This window comes from Pseudorasbora parva, chromosome 21 (genome assembly GCF_024679245.1).
Source record: "Pseudorasbora parva isolate DD20220531a chromosome 21, ASM2467924v1, whole genome shotgun sequence".
Lineage (NCBI taxonomy): Eukaryota > Metazoa > Chordata > Actinopteri > Cypriniformes > Gobionidae > Pseudorasbora > Pseudorasbora parva.
This window is the reverse complement of record NC_090192.1, coordinates 2,254,037-2,275,171: the sequence shown is the minus strand read 5'-3', so window position 1 is coordinate 2,275,171 and position 21,135 is coordinate 2,254,037. Positions and strand designations below refer to the sequence as shown.

The 21,135-nt window shown below is 39.9% G+C and overlaps 1 protein-coding gene across 1 annotated transcript in view; it reads right to left on the bottom strand.

Moving 5' to 3' along the window:
- Positions 1-1,929: 1,929 nt before the first annotated feature.
- The window catches only part of LOC137056584 (arf-GAP with dual PH domain-containing protein 1), a 45,642-nt gene continuing 26,436 nt past the window's right edge, over positions 1,930-21,135 (bottom strand). Inside the window, exons 5-11 of the mRNA XM_067430753.1 lie at positions 16,279-16,391; positions 15,462-15,608; positions 8,065-8,148; positions 7,686-7,748; positions 6,028-6,099; positions 5,395-5,623; positions 1,930-4,277 (exon numbers count right to left, since the gene is read on the bottom strand). Coding sequence (XP_067286854.1) covers positions 4,249-4,277; positions 5,395-5,623; positions 6,028-6,099; positions 7,686-7,748; positions 8,065-8,148; positions 15,462-15,608; positions 16,279-16,391 — 737 coding nt within the window. The 3' untranslated portion in view covers positions 1,930-4,248. The remainder of the gene's footprint in view (positions 4,278-5,394; positions 5,624-6,027; positions 6,100-7,685; positions 7,749-8,064; positions 8,149-15,461; positions 15,609-16,278; positions 16,392-21,135) is intronic.

The following is a 21,135-nucleotide window of genomic DNA, read 5'->3' as shown; positions in this document are numbered from 1 at the left end:
TCATCCTGGAGTGTCTGCCCTGGAGTGTCTGCATGTCGATTAAACTCGTCCTCGTCGATTAAACTCGGATCAGATGCTGGACCTGGATGTGACCAGCTCATCCTGGAGATGTCTGTCCTGGAGTGTCTGCATGTCGATTAAACTCGTCCTGTAAACGCTGCATCGACACGACATCCTCAATAAACCCGTCTCTGGTGTGACGACTCCAATCTTTCGAATGATCTCACGAATATCTATTCATCTAACAATGACTTAAGACCTGCAATGTTGCCAGAAAAATACTCCTACACTGTGTTAATATGCCACAAATTCTGTCGCATTATCTTCCTGTTCACACTGAGAAGCTGCTTTAAAACGACCGGTACTGAAGAGCGCTTTATTAATAAAGGCGACTTGAGCTTCTTGGATCAGTCTTGTGAGGTAAATAGGATGTCCAGTGCTTGTGCGACTCCACCTTAATTTAATGATTTCCTGCTGGGTTGCAAACAGCCTCCTGCTGTGTGTGTGTGTGTGTCCCGACTTCACTTGCACAGCCCAGACGCCAATGACAACAAGCAGCCAGACAGAACCAACATTGACTTACCCAGAGTTCCACGGGGCAGTGGAGCCAGGCTGATGGAGAGGAAGGCAGTGCATGGAATGCATCAGGTCAGGCAACGGTGTCTCTCTCTCACACACACACACACACACTGTCTCTCTCACACACTCTGTCTCTCTCACACACACACACTTTCTCACTCTTACATGCACACACACACACACACACTCTCACAAACACACACACACTCTCTCACACATTCTCTCACAAACACACTCTCTCTCTCACACACACACACTATCTCACACTCACACGCAGACACGCTCTCTCACACACTCACGTGCAGACACGCACACGCTCTCTCACACACTTTCTATCACACACACTGTCTCTCTCTCTCTCACACACACACACACTCTCTCTCACTCACATGCAAACACACACAAACTCTATCTCACACGCAGACACACATAAACTCTCTCTCTCACACACACACACTTTCACTCACACTATCTCACACACAGACACGCACACGCTTTCTCACACACACACTCTCTCTCTCTCACACACACACACACACTCTATCTCACACTCACATGAAGACACGCACACGCTCTCACACACTATCTCACACTCACACACGCTATCAGTCTCTCACACACTCACTCTATCTCAAATGCAGACACACACACTCTCTCTCACACACACTCTCTATCTCTCTCACACACACTCTCGCTCTCTCTCACACGCAGACACACACTCTCACACACTTTCTCTCTTGCACACACACTCTCTCACACGCAGACACACACTCTCACACACTTTCTCTCTTGCACACACTCACTCTCACACGCAGACACAAACTTTCTCTCTTGCACACACACTTACACACTTTCTCTCACACTTTCCCTCGCACACACACTCTCTCTCTCTCTCTCTCTCTCTCTCTCTCTCTCTCTCTCTCTCTCTCACACACACACACACACACACACACACACACACACACACACACACACACACACACACACACACTCTAGTCTTGATATTGCACTGTTTCTTCTGATCACTCTATTGTCACACACGTTGATCTGTAGTGAATCCGTTCTGAAGTTCCCTCAGATTACTTCTCTTGTCTGACTCTTGCCTTCAGAATAAACATGTGCTTTGATTCATTTTAAACTCAACAGGACTTTTTTTTAGTCCAAAAATATGCAAATGCTTTTCAGACCAGAATAATCGAACACCAAAAGAGCAGCACAGAGTGTGTATCATCGCTGATTCTCTTCAAACTAAACCATTTCAACGCACAATATTTCATGTCCATGTATTTATTCATAATTAGCCGCATAATAAGCAGGATAATGTTCAATCAGACGGTCATTAGCCCAACATAAAGCCCTGGTCAACTTTCTTTCGTTTATTTTAAGATAATGACGGACTGTCCGCTCTGCTTATGGTATATTGATACATCATAGGTAATAAACATTAGCTACATTAAAAACAAATCAGAAGAAAAACACCTGGATATCATCATCATCATCATCATCATCATAACCTGAACAAGAGGATGAGAGTCTCATTATTATCATCTAAACATTCATATCTATTATAGAAAACCTGTGGAATGCTCCCTTCAAAGTCAACACATGTAGTCTGGATGAAAGTAAGGGTGTTGTGTATGAAGGAAGCACACACTCATGTGTCTTTTAATCGCTGATATTCATAAAGCAGGATATATACATACACAATGCATTTTAATGGCAGCAAATGAGATTCCTTAAATTAAATACATATTCACTCACTCGATAAAATCATATTTGAACACCTCCTGACTGAGATGAGGGGAACTGGCAATGGTTTTAATAGCAGATAATCTCCATTTGGCCAAATATCAGCCGATTTATGATTAATATCAGCTCTGTTGTGCATCAGGAGCTGATGGCGCATGCGTGTTGATCTGGGATCTGCTGCCCCCTGCTGGAGAAATATAAACCCTCATGATGCTCATCTGACACAGTTTACCCCGCACACACAACACAGGTGCTGTGTAGTATATATGAGATGATTATTGATCATATCAGAGTCTTTAATATGAACCAAAAAAATATTATTACTCAGTATGTTTGTCTTGTTTGCTATAGTGAAAATATATGAAGAAAGACATTTCCTGGAGATATTAGTGAGAATAAGTTTATGATTCAGACATGAGCAAATATCTGCCTGGAAATAACACACATACACACACTCAATCACACACACACACATTCACACACAGACACAGACACAGACACACACACACACACACACACACACACACACACACACACACACACACTCACATAGGCATGCACACAGATACACACACACACACAGACACACACACACACACACACACACACACACACACACACACACACACAACCACAAACACACACACACTCACAGACATGCACACAGATACACACACAGATGAAAACTCACACACAGACACATACACACTCACATAGACATGCGCACACACACATGCACACAGATATACACACACACACGTACACACACACAGACATGCACACAGATACACACACACACACACACACACACACTCACATAGACATGCACGCACACTCACACACACACACAGACAAAAACTCACACACAGACACATACACACTCACACTCAAATACATGCACACAGATATGTACACACACACAAACACACACACACACACAGACGAAAACTCACACACACAGACACGCAGAGACACACACACGCACGCACGCACACACACAAAAACTTACACACACACACACACACACTCATACAGACATGCACACAGATACATACACACACACACACTCTCACACTCTCACACACACAGACGAAAACTCACACACAGACACATACACACTCACATAGGCATGCACACAGATATACACACACACACAGACGAAAACTCACACACTCACACAGACACATACACACTCACATAGACATGCACACACACACACACACACACACACATTTCCATGTTTTATGGGGACTTTCCATAGGCATAATGGTTTTTAAACTGTATATTTTATGCCCCTACACTGCCCCTTAACCTACCTGTCACACACACACACACACACACACACACACACACAGAGTTCTCGTATAAATATGAACACTCTTAAATCATTTCCTGGAGATATTAGTGAGAATGAAGTGAGTTTATGCTTCAAACATGAACAAATATCTGCCTGGAAATGAGCTTAATCCAAAAAATGATCCTTTTGGAGGAAACCTCATGTCCTGTTGCTTCTCAGGCCTGTTTAGATATGTGCACTGCAAAACAAGACACACACACACACACACACACACACACACACTGAGTAATAACGGATAGTTTGCGGTGTAGCTCCACGACTCTTCACAGCAGCCTCTGCTTGGATAATCCAATAAATAGCATCAGTGGAACCGCAGAGGACGTGATTTACAGATTAATGTTAGTTTAAGAGCGATGGACAACATTCACATGCCATATATCTGTACAGCAGCTCGGCTGACACAGGATGTCTGCTTTGGTAACACACAGTGACATTCATGAGCTGCGGCTCTGGAGACGCGTCCACACACACTCCAGGTCCCGGAGCGAGTATATGTGTGTGTGTGTGTGTGTGTGTGTGTGTGTCGAGGTCAGAACTGACCATCCGGTCCATCTTCGGCCGCATCAAGGCTTGTGCTTGAAATGAGCCTCGACTGCAGAGAGAAATGAAGGAGTGTGTTAATGAACTCATCAACTCTCACTGAGGGTGTGTGTGTGTGTGTGTGTGTGTGTGTGTGTGTGTGTGTGTGTGTGTGTATGGGCATGTTTTTGTGACACAAATGTGTTTAATGCCATGGGTATGACACAGGTATTACAGGAGAGGGTGAAATATGAGGACATTACCCATGTCCCCACTTTTCAAAGGGCTTATAAATCATACAGGAGCAGTTTTTTGGAGAAAGTAAAAATGCAGAATGTTTCCTGTGATGGTGTGTGTGTGTGTGTGTGTGTGTAATGGGTAATATAGGTACCAGTGCATGAGCATCGGAACCACAGTGTGTGTGAGGGACAAGTCCCACCCACTTTTTACGACCAATGATATTGGACCCAGTCACTTCTATCATCTCTAATTCAGCTCATATCTGTTTACCCCTAACCAAGTAACACCTTAGATGCCTTATTTACACTTTTCTAATATTTTCTAAATTTTTATTTAAAGTAAATGCCTTTCCGATCTGATATGGGATGGGAAAAGGGACTAGAGCAAGTTCGGCAAAAGGCAGATTCAAACTGCCTTTATCTCAAATGCAGACACACACTCTCTCTCACACACTCTCTATCTCTCACACACACACACTCTCTCTCTCTCACACACACAGACACACACTCACACTTTCTCTCTTGCACACACACTTACACACACTCTCTCTCTCTCACACACACACACTCTCTTTCTCTCACACGCAGACACACTTTCTCTCTTGCACACTCACTTTCAACTGGCTTGAATTCTTATCGATTTGCGTCAAAACTTGATGACGTGTCTTACCCCTACACTATAGCCACGGTAAATAACTCAGTGATTTCCGTAATTTTGTCTGTCCCAATCAATAGTTTAGTAAACGCGGTCTATATGTATTTAATTTAAAGATGGCTTATAACGTTTGTGTGCGTGCGTGTGAGAGAGAGAGTGTGTGTGCGCGTGTGTGTGTGTGTGCGCATGTGTGTGTGAGAGAGAGTGTGTGTGTGTGTGTGTGTGTGCACATGTGTGTGTGCGCATGTGTGTGTGAGAGATAGTGTGCGTGTGTTTGTGTGTGTGTGTGTATGTACCTGCGTACTCCTGCGGCATCATGGGCCGGTTGACGACTCTCTGAAAGGCAGCAATCCAGTCCTTCTGCTCCGCCTCCGTCTCACAGGCGAACAGGAACTTCCTGTCGGGCGTTTCTATGGTGATGCCGAACTTCCAGTGTTGACCTTGGGTCGCCGGCGGCAGGCCGGACAGCACCGTATAACTGTTCTCCTTACTGCCGATAAACACCTCGCCTCGCGCATACGCATCCTACAACACATCAGTAATATAATATAATACACTCACCTAAAGGATTATCGCTAATTGTCAGAATACGCAGGCCACAAGAAGTAATTAGGCGTGTTTTTTTGGATCACTTATACTTGGGACATGCTATCTGGAAACATAGGATTCCATTCATTATGCTAAGCTAAGCTAATTGCGACCCTGCCAAACTAAAACAATGCATGCACTGAGACAAAAATGCATTTGCCCACATATGCAAATGTAGGAAAAGGAGTTGAATAAGCCCTATTTCTAAAAACGTTGGAGTGTTCCTTTAAATAAATAGTAAATGGCATACGCATGTAAAGGTCGAGAGTTACACAACAAAAACTTTGGAAAGGGAATTTAACCAGAATTAAACCCAAGAGTAAATATGAGGTTTTCCTGACCAGAGGATCTTTGAAGTACATCAGCCTGCGGTCGTCCATGGTGAACCATCTCTTCTTAAAGCCCTCAGTGTGCTGAAACAATGACAACAATATCTGCCTTATTACACCTCAAACACAGCTAGGAAAGCATACGCAATATTCATTTCACTTCAGATGCAAGAAAGAGTGACATGAGAAGAGCACAACAGGAACGCATGGCTGTCCGGATGAAGCATGTTATGGCATGTTTGCTTAGTCTAAAATAACAAAGATGTGTTTTTTTTTCAAATTTACAATTTTAACTTGTGATAAAATGTAAAAATTAGAGGTGCACTATGCAACTTTCCGTCCACTGGAGGGCGCCTATTCAAAACAAAGGCGTAGTTTGATGACGCAAAGTGTGAGCGCAGCATCTTGGGAGATGTGGTCTTCTCATCACAGCCGGTGGAAAATAGGACTCGGGCAGAAATCACATTCATGCATGCGGTTATTAACGTTACTGTAGTGTGAAGCAGAGCAGGACCGAGTGTTATGGACCCGAGCACGGCTGCTGGAGCGATTGTTAAACACACACCCGCCTCGCGAATACCGGGACTTTTATTATGACGGGACGGGAGACATTCGCCGGGCGCCTGCACTGATCCGCTCTTCCGGTTATGATTATGAGGTAAAGCAGCTCTGTTTATCATATTAGATACATTTAAGTGTGTTCAAAACGATGTTATGACGTTACTCCGTGCGTTCACTTGTTCACACTGCTAAGAGTAAAGCGCTCCTGCCAAATAAAAGCCGAAACCGAGGGTAGCGCAGATATGACGCAATTGACAGGCGACTCGCTCAGACGCTATGCTGAAACGTCCCGGTCCTCAGTTAAAATAGCAATTTTCTCACAATTTACAAATAGTTGGAAACTTCTGGGATATTGTAGGTACTCAACTGAACACAATATATAACACCGGCCTAGTGGTTTTTGGATATTTTACTGCAAAAATACTACATAGTGCACCTTTAAGAGGTTAAATTTGTTGAAACATTGGTTTATTAAGTTCAGCCTTGATGTTTAATGCAGCCATTGGGTCCTATAATTGCCATCTAGTGGCTCCTGAAAAAGTTTACTTTTATACCAACATTGGTCACCAGATGTCACCAAAGGCATCACATTTATAGGTTTCGCTCTCCGAACATACAGGAATCGTTTTTTTGTTTTGTTTTTTACTGAGGTTAAATTAATATTAAATATATAAAAAGATTATATATAAAATAGATATATTTTACATTAAAAATATGGTACTTTTAGTTATAAATACATTAAAAAAATACCAACAAAAAAAAACACATAAATTAATAGTTTTTATATTATTGAACATATTGATATAATATTTATAAAAACATTTTTTTGGGATTACACATCAGACCCTCACGCCCAAGTGTCCACGAAGGACTACACTGTAAAAAAACTTCAGGCCTCCACATGAAAATGTTCTAGTGACTGATCACATCTAGAAAATGTGTTGGCCATTTAGATGTGATCAGTCACTAGAACATTTTCAATTGGGGCCTGACATTTTTTTTTTACAGTGCAAAGAAGGTTAAATGAAGGTGTTTTGAGGGTTAAAAGCATCATGACGTGAAGATGACGATGATGATGATGATGATGAAGATTATGAAGAGACACTCACCCGTGGGCCTGTTTTCTCCATGTAACCTTCCTTCATGAAGTTCCTCGTCAGTCTGGGTACCAGCTGAATCACACACACACACACACACACACACACACACGCACACACGCACACTTGTTAATGACTTGTCGTTAAATCATTTATTTTAATTCAATATTTTTTTCTTGTTTTTCTGCACTTATAAAGCCTCTCCAAAAATACCTCTTGTTCCAAATATCTTGTAATTTAGTTTCTTAAGTATTAACAAGATTAAAATACTGAACTGCAGTGTGTAAATGACAAGGTGTGTGTGTGTGTGAAGATCATGATTTAGTGCATGCATTCACAATCATAACGCATTTTTATGTGTAAGTTGCTGGAAGAAATTGGATTGACATACGTCCTCATCATTAGCTCCAGGAAATGCCACCTTTTGGTAATGAAACCGTGCGGCCCGGATCGCAGTGAACCAGTCGACCATTTCCTGCACGCACACAAACAGAAACACATCACATCTACTGATATCTCAGATCTTATTATTATTTATTACACTCTAAAAAATGCTGGACTAAAACCCAAGTTAAGTTGAAAATGGACTAACCCAGCAATTGGGTTGTCTAAAGCAATATTTAACCCAACTGCAGGGCTAAAACAACTCAACCGTTGTGTTTAAACAAAATATATCAAAATCTACGACTTTATTCAGCATTGTCTTCTCTTCCGCGTTTGTGTTCAATCCTCAAATAAAGATTCAAACGGTTATGAATCAGTGAATTGATTCATGATTCGGATCGCCAATGTCTCGTGATTTCAGCAGTTTGACACGCGATCCGAATCATGAATCAATTCACTGATTCATAACCGTTTGAATCTTTATTTGAGGATTGAACACAAACGCGGAAGAGAAGCCAATGCTGAATAAAGTCGTAGTTTTTGTTATTTTTGGACCCAAATGTATTTTGGATGCTTCAAGAGACTCTAATTAACCCACTGATGTCTCATATGGACTACTGTGATGATGTTTTTATTCCCTTTCTGGACATGGACAGTATAGTGTGCATACACTTGCATACGCTCTCAGACTAAATATAAAATATCTTAAACTGTGTGTGAAGATGAACGGAGGTCTTACGGGTGTGGAGCGACATTAGGGAGAGGAGTTAATGACAGACATTTCATTTTTGGCTGAACTAACACTTCATTAACATGCTTGAGACCAACTTGTCATGCAACATAAAAGATGTGTTGGAGAATAATTGCATTTGAATATGTGTGTGATGCATCGACAGTAAGAGAGTTTATTATGTGTCTTACAGGAGGAGATTATCTTTCCATCTCTTCTGCGAGCCGATCCTCCAGTAAATCAAGTTATTGTGTTGTTCTAACCCTCCATCATATTTCATACGCACATTTCTAAGCCTCCAAATGACCTAAACTTCACTGATAAAGCTGTCACACACCAGCCCTTCAGTCGTCTGATTGATAGATTAGACTTTAAGCATGTAAAAGTGTTTAGCGTGACTGTAAAAACCTTTGTGTTGTGAACTCTGCACTGATTTTTATCAATCATATTAGTTCATCTGTCATTATGTTTTAAAAACTACAGAGCTTTGATAATCAAACTAAGCTTTTAAATATCATCTTAATACATATTATTGGCCGATATTGATATTTAAATGCATTTTATATGAGTGTCTGCTATACAGATCTCATTTATTTACATTAATAGCATCCAAATTTCATCACTTTTTGTCCATATGAATATATACATCTGCACCAAATGCATATTTTGAGCTCCATATTCTCACTATATCAGAGTCATAAATATGATACTCGAACAAAAAACACACAAAAAGATTTAGATTTTGCCAAAAGGGTCGATAAATGTTAAATTTTCGGACTATTATTTCATCTGTTCACTTTTAAATGTGAGTAAATGCTTAAACTCAATATTAAATTTCAACGCAGTGGAATATCGAACACTACAAATATTACAAAAACACTTTTACGAGGTTTAAATGTTGACACATCTTACTAAGATGAAGTATAGATCGTTAATAAGAGTTTTCATTATATGGCAAGCCATTTTAACATTTAATCCTTAAACTAGTATCTATTTTCATGCTACTAGTACTTATTGGTATTTATAGTATTATATACTAGTATTAGTACTAGTATTTATTTTGACAGCAAATTTTGATTTAGTTTTCGTTTTTGACTAAAATGCTAATTAGTTTGAGTCATATTTTAGTCTCCTGAATGGTTTGTTTTAGTCTAGTTTAGTCGACTCAAATCTAATGAGTTTAGTTAAACTGTAAAGCATTATTTGAGCATTTAAGCATTACATAACCGACTGTTACTGAATACATTACAACTCACATTTTGACATAATTTTGTTTTTGACATTAAAAATACACGAAAGAGCTCAATTCAGTTTTTTCTTTGTATTTTAAATAGTTTTTATAGTGTTGTATTTCTATTTTAGTAAGTATATCAGGTTAAGCTAAAGCTTCAGATAAATTAAAGTTTATTTTTAATTTCAGATAAAATTTATTTAATTTTAAGTATTTTTAATGGTTTTAGTGAACTATTAAAACCCTGATACTTTATTGAATAGTGTGTCAAATACTGTTCTTAGTCTTTCCTCCTGACTATGAATTAAATGGGAATGGAATTAAATATAGTTTATTGTGTAACCAAACATGTTTATATAATGCGTGACTTTTAATTATAAACGAGCTGGAAATACACCAGGACTCTTATTTTGAAATGCTTTACTATTGCAGTTCAGATGAGGAGATCAAACATGCATCGTTACGAGCGTCTAACACACATTACTACACTGTAAAAAAGTATATGTTCAATAAGTTATGACATGTGTTTTTACCTTGTTTTAACACATCAAAATAAGTTAAGAAATGTTAAACTTTTTTTTATTAGTTAGACAAGATGTAACTCGTTTTTTAAAGGCAGTTAAACATAATCTTAGTTGAAATAACTTACACATCCAAGTCGATTGGACTGCAAAACTTCAAAATGTGTCTTTTTTTTACAGTGTATATGAACATGGTGAAGTAAACACTGGGATTATTCCTCAGCTTCATCTCCTGTCATAAATGTCTGTTATTGATGGTAGTACAGTATCTAATAACATGAACTAGTAACTAAAAAATAAGAACCACACTCTAAAAAATTCTGGGTTAAAACAAGCCAAGTTGGGTTGAATATAGACAAACCCAGCAGTTGGGCTAAATGTTTGGGCAGTTTTATTTAACTCAACAATTGTTTAAAATGACTATATGTCTGGCTTAAAATGAACCCAAAATAGGTTTGAAATCAAAAATCATACACATAATTACTAGAGCCAGCAACAATAATAATCCAAAGGTGAACATTTATTAATAAGCAATTTAAATGTTTATTTTTAATTATTATTCATTAAACGTATTAATCATGTTAATTTATTAAACATGTTAATAAATGTTAATTTCAAACATACAGGGAGTGCAGAATTATTAGGCAAATGAGTATTTTGACCACATCATCCTCGTTATGCATGTTGTCTTACTCCAAGCTGTATAGGCTGGAAAGCCTACTACCAATTAAGCATATTAGGTGATGTGCATCTCTGTAATGAGAAGGGGCGTGGTCTAATGACATCAACACCCTATATCAGGTGTGCATAATTATTAGGCAACTTCCTTTCCTTTGGCAAAATGGGTCAAAAGAAGGACTTGACAGGCTCAGAAAAGTCAAAAATAGTGAGATATATTGCAGAGGAATGCAGCAGTCTTAAAATAGCCAAGCTTCTGAAGCGTGATCATCGAACAATCAAGCGTTTCATTCAAAATAGTCAACAGGGTCGCAAGAAGCGTGTGGAAAAACCAAGGCGCAAAATAACTGCCCGTGAACTGAGAAAAGTCAAGCGTGCAGCTGCCAAGATGCCACTTGCCACCAGTTTGGCCATATTTCAGAGCTGCAACATCACTGGAGTGCCCAAAAGCACAAGGTGTGCAATACTCAGAGACATGGCCAAGGTAAGAAAGGCAGAAAGTCGACCACCACTGAACAAGACACACAAGCTGAAACGTCAAGACTGGGCCAAGAAATATCTCAAGACTGATTTTTCCAAGGTTTTATGGACTGATGAAATGAGAGTGAGTCTTGATGGGCCAGATGGATGGGCCCGTGGCTGGATTGGTAAAGGGCAGAGAGCTCCAGTCCGACTCAGACGCCAGCAAGGTGGAGGTGGAGTACTGGTTTGGGCTGGTATCATCAAAGATGAGCTTGTGGGGCCTTTTCGGGTTGAGGATGGAGTCAAGCTCAACTCCCAGTCCTACTGCCAGTTTCTGGAAGACACCTTCTTCAAGCAGTGGTACAGGAAGAAGTCTGCATCCTTCAAGAAAAACATGATTTTAATGCAGGACAATGCTCCATCACACGCGTCCAAGTACTCCACAGCGTGGCTGGCAAGAAAGGGTATAAAAGAAGAAAATCTAATGATATGGCCTCCTTGTTCACCTGATCTGAACCCCATTGAGAACCTGTGGTCCATCATCAAATGTGCGATTTACAAGGAGGGAAAACAGTCCACCTCTCTGAACAGTGTCTGGGAGGCTGTGGTTGCTGCTGCACGCAATGTTGATGGTGAACAGATCAAAACACTGACAGAATCCATGGATGGCAGGCTTTTGAGTGGCCTTGCAAAGAAAGGTGGCTATATTGGTCACTGATTTGTTTTTGTTTGGTTTTTGAATGTCAGAAATGTATATTTGTGAATGTTGAGATGTTATATTGGTTTCACTGGTAAAAATAAATAATTGAAATGGGTATAAATTTGTTTTTTGTTAAGTTGCCTAATAATTATGCACAGTAATAGTCACCTGCACACACAGATATCCCCCTAAAATAGCTCAAACTAAAAACTAAAACTTCCAAAAATATTCAGCTTTGATATTAATGAGTTTTTTGTGTTCATTGAGAACACGGTTGTTGTTCAATAATAAAATTAATCCTCAAAAATACAACTTGCCTAATTCTGCACTCCCTGTACTTTGGTTTCATTTTAAGAAAGCAATACAGTAATTTTTAAACAATAGTTGAGTTAAATAAAACTACCCAGCATGTTGAGCAAACATTTAACCCAACCACTGGGTTTGTCCATTTTCAATCCTTGGCCTGTTTTTCGAGTGTAGTAACAATAGAAAATGTACTAGTATATATTTAATAGGAACTAGCAGCTAAAGAATAAAAAAAAATACTGGTAGCATGAAAATAGACCATCCGTTGCCAGGTTCTCTCAAAGTTATGAACAAATGTTCTTCCAGTAACATTAATAGAGCATTTGTTCATCAAGTCATCTGCTTTTTGATAATGTTCTCAAAACGTTAGCCAAAAACATTATTTATACATAGTTCATTAACGTGTTTTAAATGCGTTTTTTCTGATTGTTCAGACAACATTCAAAAGTACAATTTGTTACGATTAATGTTTGAAGAATGAGACGATGGGATGTTCAGATAATCAAGTTTTAAAACATTCAATAAACTGCTATGATAAAATAGACAATATGAGCCTTAAACACATATGTACAATGTGTTTTAAAGATTTTGATTTTGCCAAAAGGGTCAATAAACTTGACAGGGTTAAAATACGATTGGTCTCTATTTCTGAGGAATGATAAATATTCATCACTGATGTTTGTGAGATGAAAGAGGAAGAGCATTTTTAGCTCTAAAACCACTGGCTTGTATTTGTGGCAGAAGCACTGACCAACAACAGCGTACACACACAAGACATGACCCAAATACACAAACACACTGCTCCTCTTCAGATTACAACCTAACATCTGAGAGGTTTACATGCATGACCACACTGGGGAAATACAAACCCGATTCCAAAAAAGTTGGGACACTGTACAAATTGTCAATAATTTACAAATCTCATAAACTTATATTGCATTCACAATAGAATAGAGAAAACATATCAAATGTTGAAAGTGAGAAATTTTGAAATGTCATGCCAAATTTTGGCTCATTTTGGATTTCATGAGAGCTTCACATTCCAAAAAAGTTTGGACGGGTAGCAATAAGAGGCCGGAAAAGTTAAATGTCCATATAAGGAACAGCTGGAGGACCAATTTGCAACTTATTAGAGCAACTGGCAACATGATTGGGTATAAAAAGAGCCTCTCGGAGTGGCAGTGTCTCTCAGAAGACAAGATGGGCAGAGGATCACCAATTCCCCCAATGCTGCGGAGAACAATAGTGGAGCGATATCAGAAAGGAGTTTCTCAGAGAAAAAGGCAAAGAGTTTGAAGTTATCATCATCTACAGTGCATAATATCATTCAAAGATTCAGAGAATCTGGAACAATCTCTGTGCGTAAGGGTCAAGACCAGAAAACCAAACTGGATGCCCGTGATCTTCAGGCCTAAAGGCCTTTGCACACTGAGTCCGTAATTCGCATTGGACTCAAGGTCTCTGTGCGTGGCGAATTTTTCGGATCAAGAATACGGAAAAACACATGCGAAAATATCGGACTCAGTGTGCATAGACCTTTAGACGGCACTGCATCACATACAGGAATGATACTGTTATGGACATCACAACATGGGCTCAGGAATACTTCCAGAAAACATTGGTGAACACAATCCACCGCGCCATTCGCCGTCGCCGGCTAAAACTCTACAGGTCAAAAAAGAAGCCATATCTAAACATGATCCAGAAGGGCAGGCGTTTTCTCTGGGCCAAGGCTCATATAAAATGGACTGAGCTAAAGTGGAAAACTGTTCTATGGTCAGAACAAGTTCTTTTTGGAAAACTGGGACGCCATGTCATCCGGACTAAAGAGGACAAGGACAACCCAAGCCGTTCTCAGCGCTCAGTTCAGAAGCTGATCTCTGATGGTCTGGGGTTCATGAGTGTGTGTGGCATGGGCAGCTTACACATCTGGAAAGGCCATCAATGCTGAAAGGTGTATCCAAGTTCTAGAACATCATATGCTCCATCCAGACGGCGTCTCTTTCAGGGAAGACCTTTCATTTCCAACATGACAATGCCAGAGCACACACTGCATCAATTACAACATCATGGCTGCGTAGAAGAAGGATCTGGCACTGAAATGGCCAGCCTGCAGTCCAGATCTTTCACTCTTAGAAAACATTTGGCGCATCATAAAGAGGAAGATGCGACAAAGAAGACCTGAGACAGTTGAGCAACTAGAAGCCTGAATTAGACAAGAATGGGACAACATTCCTATTCCTAAACTTGAGCAGCTCGTCTCCTCAGTCCACAGACGTCTGCAGACTGATATAAAAAGAAGAGCTCCCAACTTTTTTGAGATGTGTTAATGCCATGAAATTTAAAATAAATCAACTTATTTTCCCCTCAAAATGATAAATTTTTTCAGTTTAAACATTTGATATGTCATCTATGTTGTATTCTGAATAAAATATTGACATTTGAAACTTTCACATCATTCTGTTTTTATTCACAATTTTGACTATGTCCCAACTTTTTTGCAAATCGGGTTTGTATTCAAACGGTTCAGACTGTGAAATAAAAATAATAATCAATCGTCTTCCCCAGCTCCAAAAAGGCCATACATTCATACTTTTTCACTGAAACATTTTAAATGTCAAAATATGGCCTTGAGACACACAGAGGCTGCATTGCAGCTTAATGATGAATTGTGTCACTTTGTATAAAAGCATCTGGCATGAGTCATGAATGTAAATGTGAAATGCACACAACCCAGAGGAGGCGTCTTCATGAGGTGTTAGGAGCCGAGCGATACCTTACTGTCCTCGTGGTACACGAAGATGTTCCTGGTGCTGTTGTCTCTGAGATACGTGATCTGCAGACCGCACGGGTTCCCGATCTTAGCCGGCTGGAAAGTGGCATTGAGGGTCTCAATCCTCATCAGGGCCTTTGGTTCTCTGGCCTGGAGGATAAAACAGAACTCAGATATAATCACACACTTTCTGGACAACAGCACATTTAGAGAACCAATCTGAAAGTGTGTGTGTGTGTGTGTGTGTGTGTGTGTGTGTGTGTGTGTGTGTGTGTGTGTGTGTGTGTGTGTGTGTGTGTGTGTGTGTGTGTGAGTGAGTGTGTGTATGCATGTATATGTGTGTGTGTGTGTGTGTGTGTATATGTGAGTGAGTGAGTGTGTGTGTGTGTGTGTGTGTGTGTGTGTGTGTGTGTGTGTGTGTGTGTGTGTGTGTGTGTGTGTGTGTGTGTGTGTGTGTGTGTGTGTGTGTGTGTGTGTGTGTGTGTGTGTGTGTGTGTGTGTGGGCTTGTGTGTATAATGACATGGGTATGACACAGGTATTACAGGAGAGGGTGATATATGAGGACATTACCCATGGCCCCACTTTACAAAAGGCTTATAAATCACACAGGAGGAGTTTTTTTGTGATGGGTAGGTTTAGGGGCTGTGTGTGTGTGTGTGTGTGTGTGTGTGTGTGTGTGTGTGTGTGTACGATATAAAAACCATTACACCTATAGAATGTCCCCACATTTCACAAAAACAAATGTGTGTGTGTGTGTGTGTGTGTGTGTGTGTGTGTGTGTGTGTGTGTGTGTGTGTGTGTGTGTGTGTGTGTACTAACGTCTTGCTTGTTGAAGTACTTCAGCGCTCCCTCTCTTTCAGACAGAATGAACTTGCGACTGAGGAACTGCCCGTTATCTCGACCGCGTTTCCATAGAAACCCCTCTCTGTACCCTGAAAGAGCCGAAAGGAAGCATGAGGCAGGAGTTCTTACACCTACGTCTTCTGTAGAGTCTATGAATATCTGCATCCTTACAACATGTTTGTGTAAAAAGGAAGTTGTAGCTTACTGTATATGACCAAAAACAGAAACATATAGAAACAAATGCTTTTAGTATGTTGCTATGGTTGCTTTTCGTGCTGGATTTTCCAACGTAGTGAAATATCAAACAATACAATTTTGTTGTAGTTAAAAAATTGCAATTTTATAGATCATTAATACTTTTTTATATGGCAAGCCAACTTTACATATAAATCCTTAAAATGTACTAGTATCTATTTTCATGCTACTAAGTACTTTTTTATTAGACACTGGTATCTAGTTATTCTTATTTTGCTAGTCACATCTGCTATTTTACTCGTCTTATATTATGACTAGTCAGAAAAATATTAAAAAATAGGATCTGGAAGCTAAAGAATAAGTGCTAGTACCTAACGACATAGTACCTAGAACCTTTAGACATATACTAGTGTCTTAAAAAAATAAATACTGGTAGCATGAAAATAGATACTAAGTATTAAATACAGTGGGGCAAAAAAGTATTTATTCAGCCACCAATTGTGCAAGTTGTCCCACTTAAAAAGACGAGAGAGACCTGTAGTTTTCGTCATAGGTACACTTCAACTATGAGAGAGAATGAGAAAAAAAATCCAGAAAATCACATTGTCAGATTTTCAAAGATTTTATTTGCATATTATGGTGTAAGTAATACAAATATAACATTCCAATCAATCGCGGGTGGATGAGAGATAAATCATTGTGTTTGTTTGATAAAAACGTTTAGCGAGTCCTGTGGGAGTTTCTACAAATACTTTCAAAACAATCGCTCATGTACTGACTGAAGCTGAAGCTCATTAAATATGCAAATCTTATCCAATCCTAGCCGTGGGCGTTACTTCCAAGTCTCCAGTGACACGCCCATCAGAACCAGTGGAGAAAACAGCCTATTACTGATTAGTTATGATGTTTTTGAATGTAAAAACCACACACACGTCATTAGTTGACCTCAGACAACAGTATGTAAAGGATAATGTCCACCCAGCCGGTTGTTATCGCAGAATAAACCCATCCAGAGTGATCAGGACCCCGAGGCGAAGCGGAGCGTCACTCTGAAGGGGTTTATTCTGAGATAACAACCGGCTGGGTGGACATTATCCCGCTTATTACACGGCTACTAGTCTCAAATAAATTAGACACAAAATATTGTCTTGAGATTAAATATTTTATTAGCTCTTACGCAAAGCTTCCGCGAAGAAAAACAGCTCCAGACAGCTTTAAGCCTTTATCTATTGCTGCTAAATGTTGAAAATGAATGCTGAAAGGGTTAGTTCACCCAAAAATGAGACAAAGCCCATAATTTACTCACCTTTAAGTCATTATAGGTGTTTATCATACATCCACTCATCCGGGTACTACGAGTTATCTTGACCGGCACTACTTCTGTGCTTAACGCTGGCGCCATCTTGTGCTTAAACAGCCGTGGGTTACAATGGAAGACTTCAAGGCGGGTTTCCTTTATAACGTTTTTAATATAGATATTTTTCTGTCACAAACGCATCGATTGGAATCAGAAGGCTCTATTAACCCATCGGAGTCGTGTGGAGCACGTTATTTGACGGACAGCTGCATTTAATGGACTTCAAACACAACTACTGCTGGGATTAACGTTAGCCTGGACTTTTTAAATATAACTCTGATTGTATTTGTCTGACAGAAGAATGTCATAAACACCTATAATGACCTGAGGGTGAGTAAATCAGAGGCTTGGTTTCATTTTTGGCTGAACTAACCCTTTCAGCATTCATTCTCAACATTTAGCAGCAATAGATAAAGGCTTAAAGCAGGTGGAACTGTTTTTCTTCGCGGAAGCTTTGCGTAAGAGCTAATAAAATATTTAATCTCAAGACAATATTTTGTGTCTAATTTATTTGAGACTAGTAGCCGTGTAATAAGCGGGATAATGTCCACCCAGCCGGTTGTTATCTCAGAATAAACCCCTTCAGAGTGATGCTCCGCTCCGCCTCGGGGTCCTGATCACTCTGGAGGGGTTTATTCTGCGATAACAACCGGCTGGTGGACATTATCCCTTACTTCATGTCCTGGTTCTGTTCGTATTGTCTTGAATTGTAGTTTTCAGTCATTTGTATTTCTTTAGCCTGTATTTGTTTGCTAATGTTTTGTATACGTTATTATTTTTTTTATTTCTGTTTTATATTCTGCAGAACAGGAAGCTGCTGGAAACCACGGAGTCAGGCCCGTTTACACCGTACCTTAAATGTTACTTTTTTAACTTTCCTGAATAATAAATGACTGAAATGGTTATAGTGTTAAAATAACATTTTCCTAAGACGTACAAAAGTATGAACCTGGCGTCCTCCATTCTTTCCGACAACAAAGCGCCCGAACACAACAAGCTCGTAATCACGACTTCTGAAGCGGGAAGTAGGAAACTTCCGATAGCACGTGAAGGCGGCATAATACACACCGCTGGAATGCGCGATTGACCAATCAGAATCAAGTATTTCACAGAGAGATATTTTTTTTTGTATAAAAAAATAACAAAAGCCAGTTCATGACACCTTTAAAACATTCAATAAACTGAATGTTTTAAATGTTTAGAGAACATTTCGAAATAACATTAGAACATAATGTTTGGGTAGGTGGTTAAAGACACTATCAAATCCAAGAGTTTTGTGGCTTTTTAGTCCACAACTGTTTGCTAAAATAAGCAGATTGATCATCTTTCTTCCAGGAAAATGGACAAAAATTCTGATGACTCATCCTGCACTATAGAGATTTCTGTCCAATCAGATGCTTCGAAAGCGAGAGAGCTTTAATGCTTACGGTTGGGTTTTTAAAGGCCCAAGGCAATAGTAATAGTAAATCTTGCCCTAGCGAGCACTAATGAGGAGCCGGTCTCTTGATTTTCTCTTTCGCGAGCACTATTCTGGTCCACTGCACAGGAGCTCATGAATCATTCAGTCCGTCTGCATCACCTCATCAATCGATGACCTCTCCACATGACCGATCGATAACGCCATTGATTACCGGAGGAGGACACGCAGCGCAGGCTCCCAAACAAACACAGGTAACTGTACTCGCTGTACTCACACACAACTGCAGGAGTTATTCATCTATATATCTATCAGTCTCTTCTCTGAGCCGCACAGTAACGTCACGTGTGACCAAACGTCTGGAGCATTGATTAAAACTGCAGTGCGAGAGAAGAGACAAGTGAGTGTGTGTGTGTGTGTGTGTGTGGGCATGTTTTTGTGACATATGAGGACTCAAATGTGTATAATGCCGTGGGTATGACACAGGTATTACAGGAGAGGGTGAAATATGAGGACATTACCCATGGCCCCACTTTACAAAAGGCTTATAAATCACACAGGAGGAGTTTTTATGAGAAAGTAAAAATGCAGAATGTTTCCTGTGATGGGTAGGTTTAGAGTGTGTGTGTGTGTGTGTGTGTGTGTGTGTGTGTGTGTGTGTGTGTGTGTGTGTGTGTGTGTGTGTGTGTGTGTGTGTGTGTGTGTGTGTGTGTGTGTGTGTGTGTGTGTGTGTGTGTGTGTGTGTGTGTGTGTGTGATGGGTAGGTTTAGTGGCAGTGTAAGGGGATATAAAATATGGTTTGTACAGTATAAATCCCATTACGCCTATGGAATGTCCCCATATGTCAAAAAAACAGACGTGTGTGTTTGTGTGTGTGTGTGTGTGCGTGCGTGCGTGCGTGCGTGCGTGCGTGCGTGCGTGTGTGTGTGAGGGAGATATGAGAGAGGCCTTTGAATCTTTATAAAGTACGTCTGGTTTTCTGGCAGGTCGATCTGTGTTACGTTATAACAGTCCGTCCAGAATATGAAAAACATTTGACATATATTTAGAATGTGAAAAAAGAAAAATATCCCACATTGTATACAAACATAATTGAATATATAATAAAATATAAAATATGCCAGTGCGCATATTATGTAAGAATCCTTTATTTGTGGTTTATTGCGATTCGGGATCAGATTTGGACATGTTTATGGGCCAGGACTCGCAAAGCCCAACGTCCCGGACCTGTGTGTGTGTGTGTGTGTGTTCCAGACGGGCTCCCAAAACCTGAGCCAGTCGACAGGCTGGTGAATCTCAAATAGTGAAATAATATTCATTTCTTGATGTGCGTTGTTCACATTATAAAGGAAGGGCACGTGTGTGTGTGTGTGTGTGTGTGCGGTTCGCGCTTATATACATACTTAATTTTATCATCCAATTTTTAAAAAAGATACATTTCTCTTTTCCCTCCCTATATTATGTTACTCTGAGTAATGTCCAAAACGTTGTATTTAAGGGACTTTTTGCGTTTCTTCACCTCTTCATTAAAGATCTCTTCCTGTACTCCTCAGTTGTAAGTCGCATCGGATAAAAGCATCTGTTCAATGCTTAAATGTAAATGTATACACACACTGATCGGGCGGGCCAAGTAATACAGAAATAATATTTCAATAAGTCGCGGGTGGATGAGAGATAAATCATTGAGTTTGTTTGATAAAGGCGTTTGCGAGTCCTCTGAGGGAATCATTCCGGTGCTGCTTTTAAAACAATCCCTTATGTACTGACTGAAGCTGAAGCTCATTAAATATGCAAATCTTATCCAATCCTAGCCGTGGGCGTTACTTCCAAGTCTCCAGTGACACGCCCATCAGAACCGTGACAC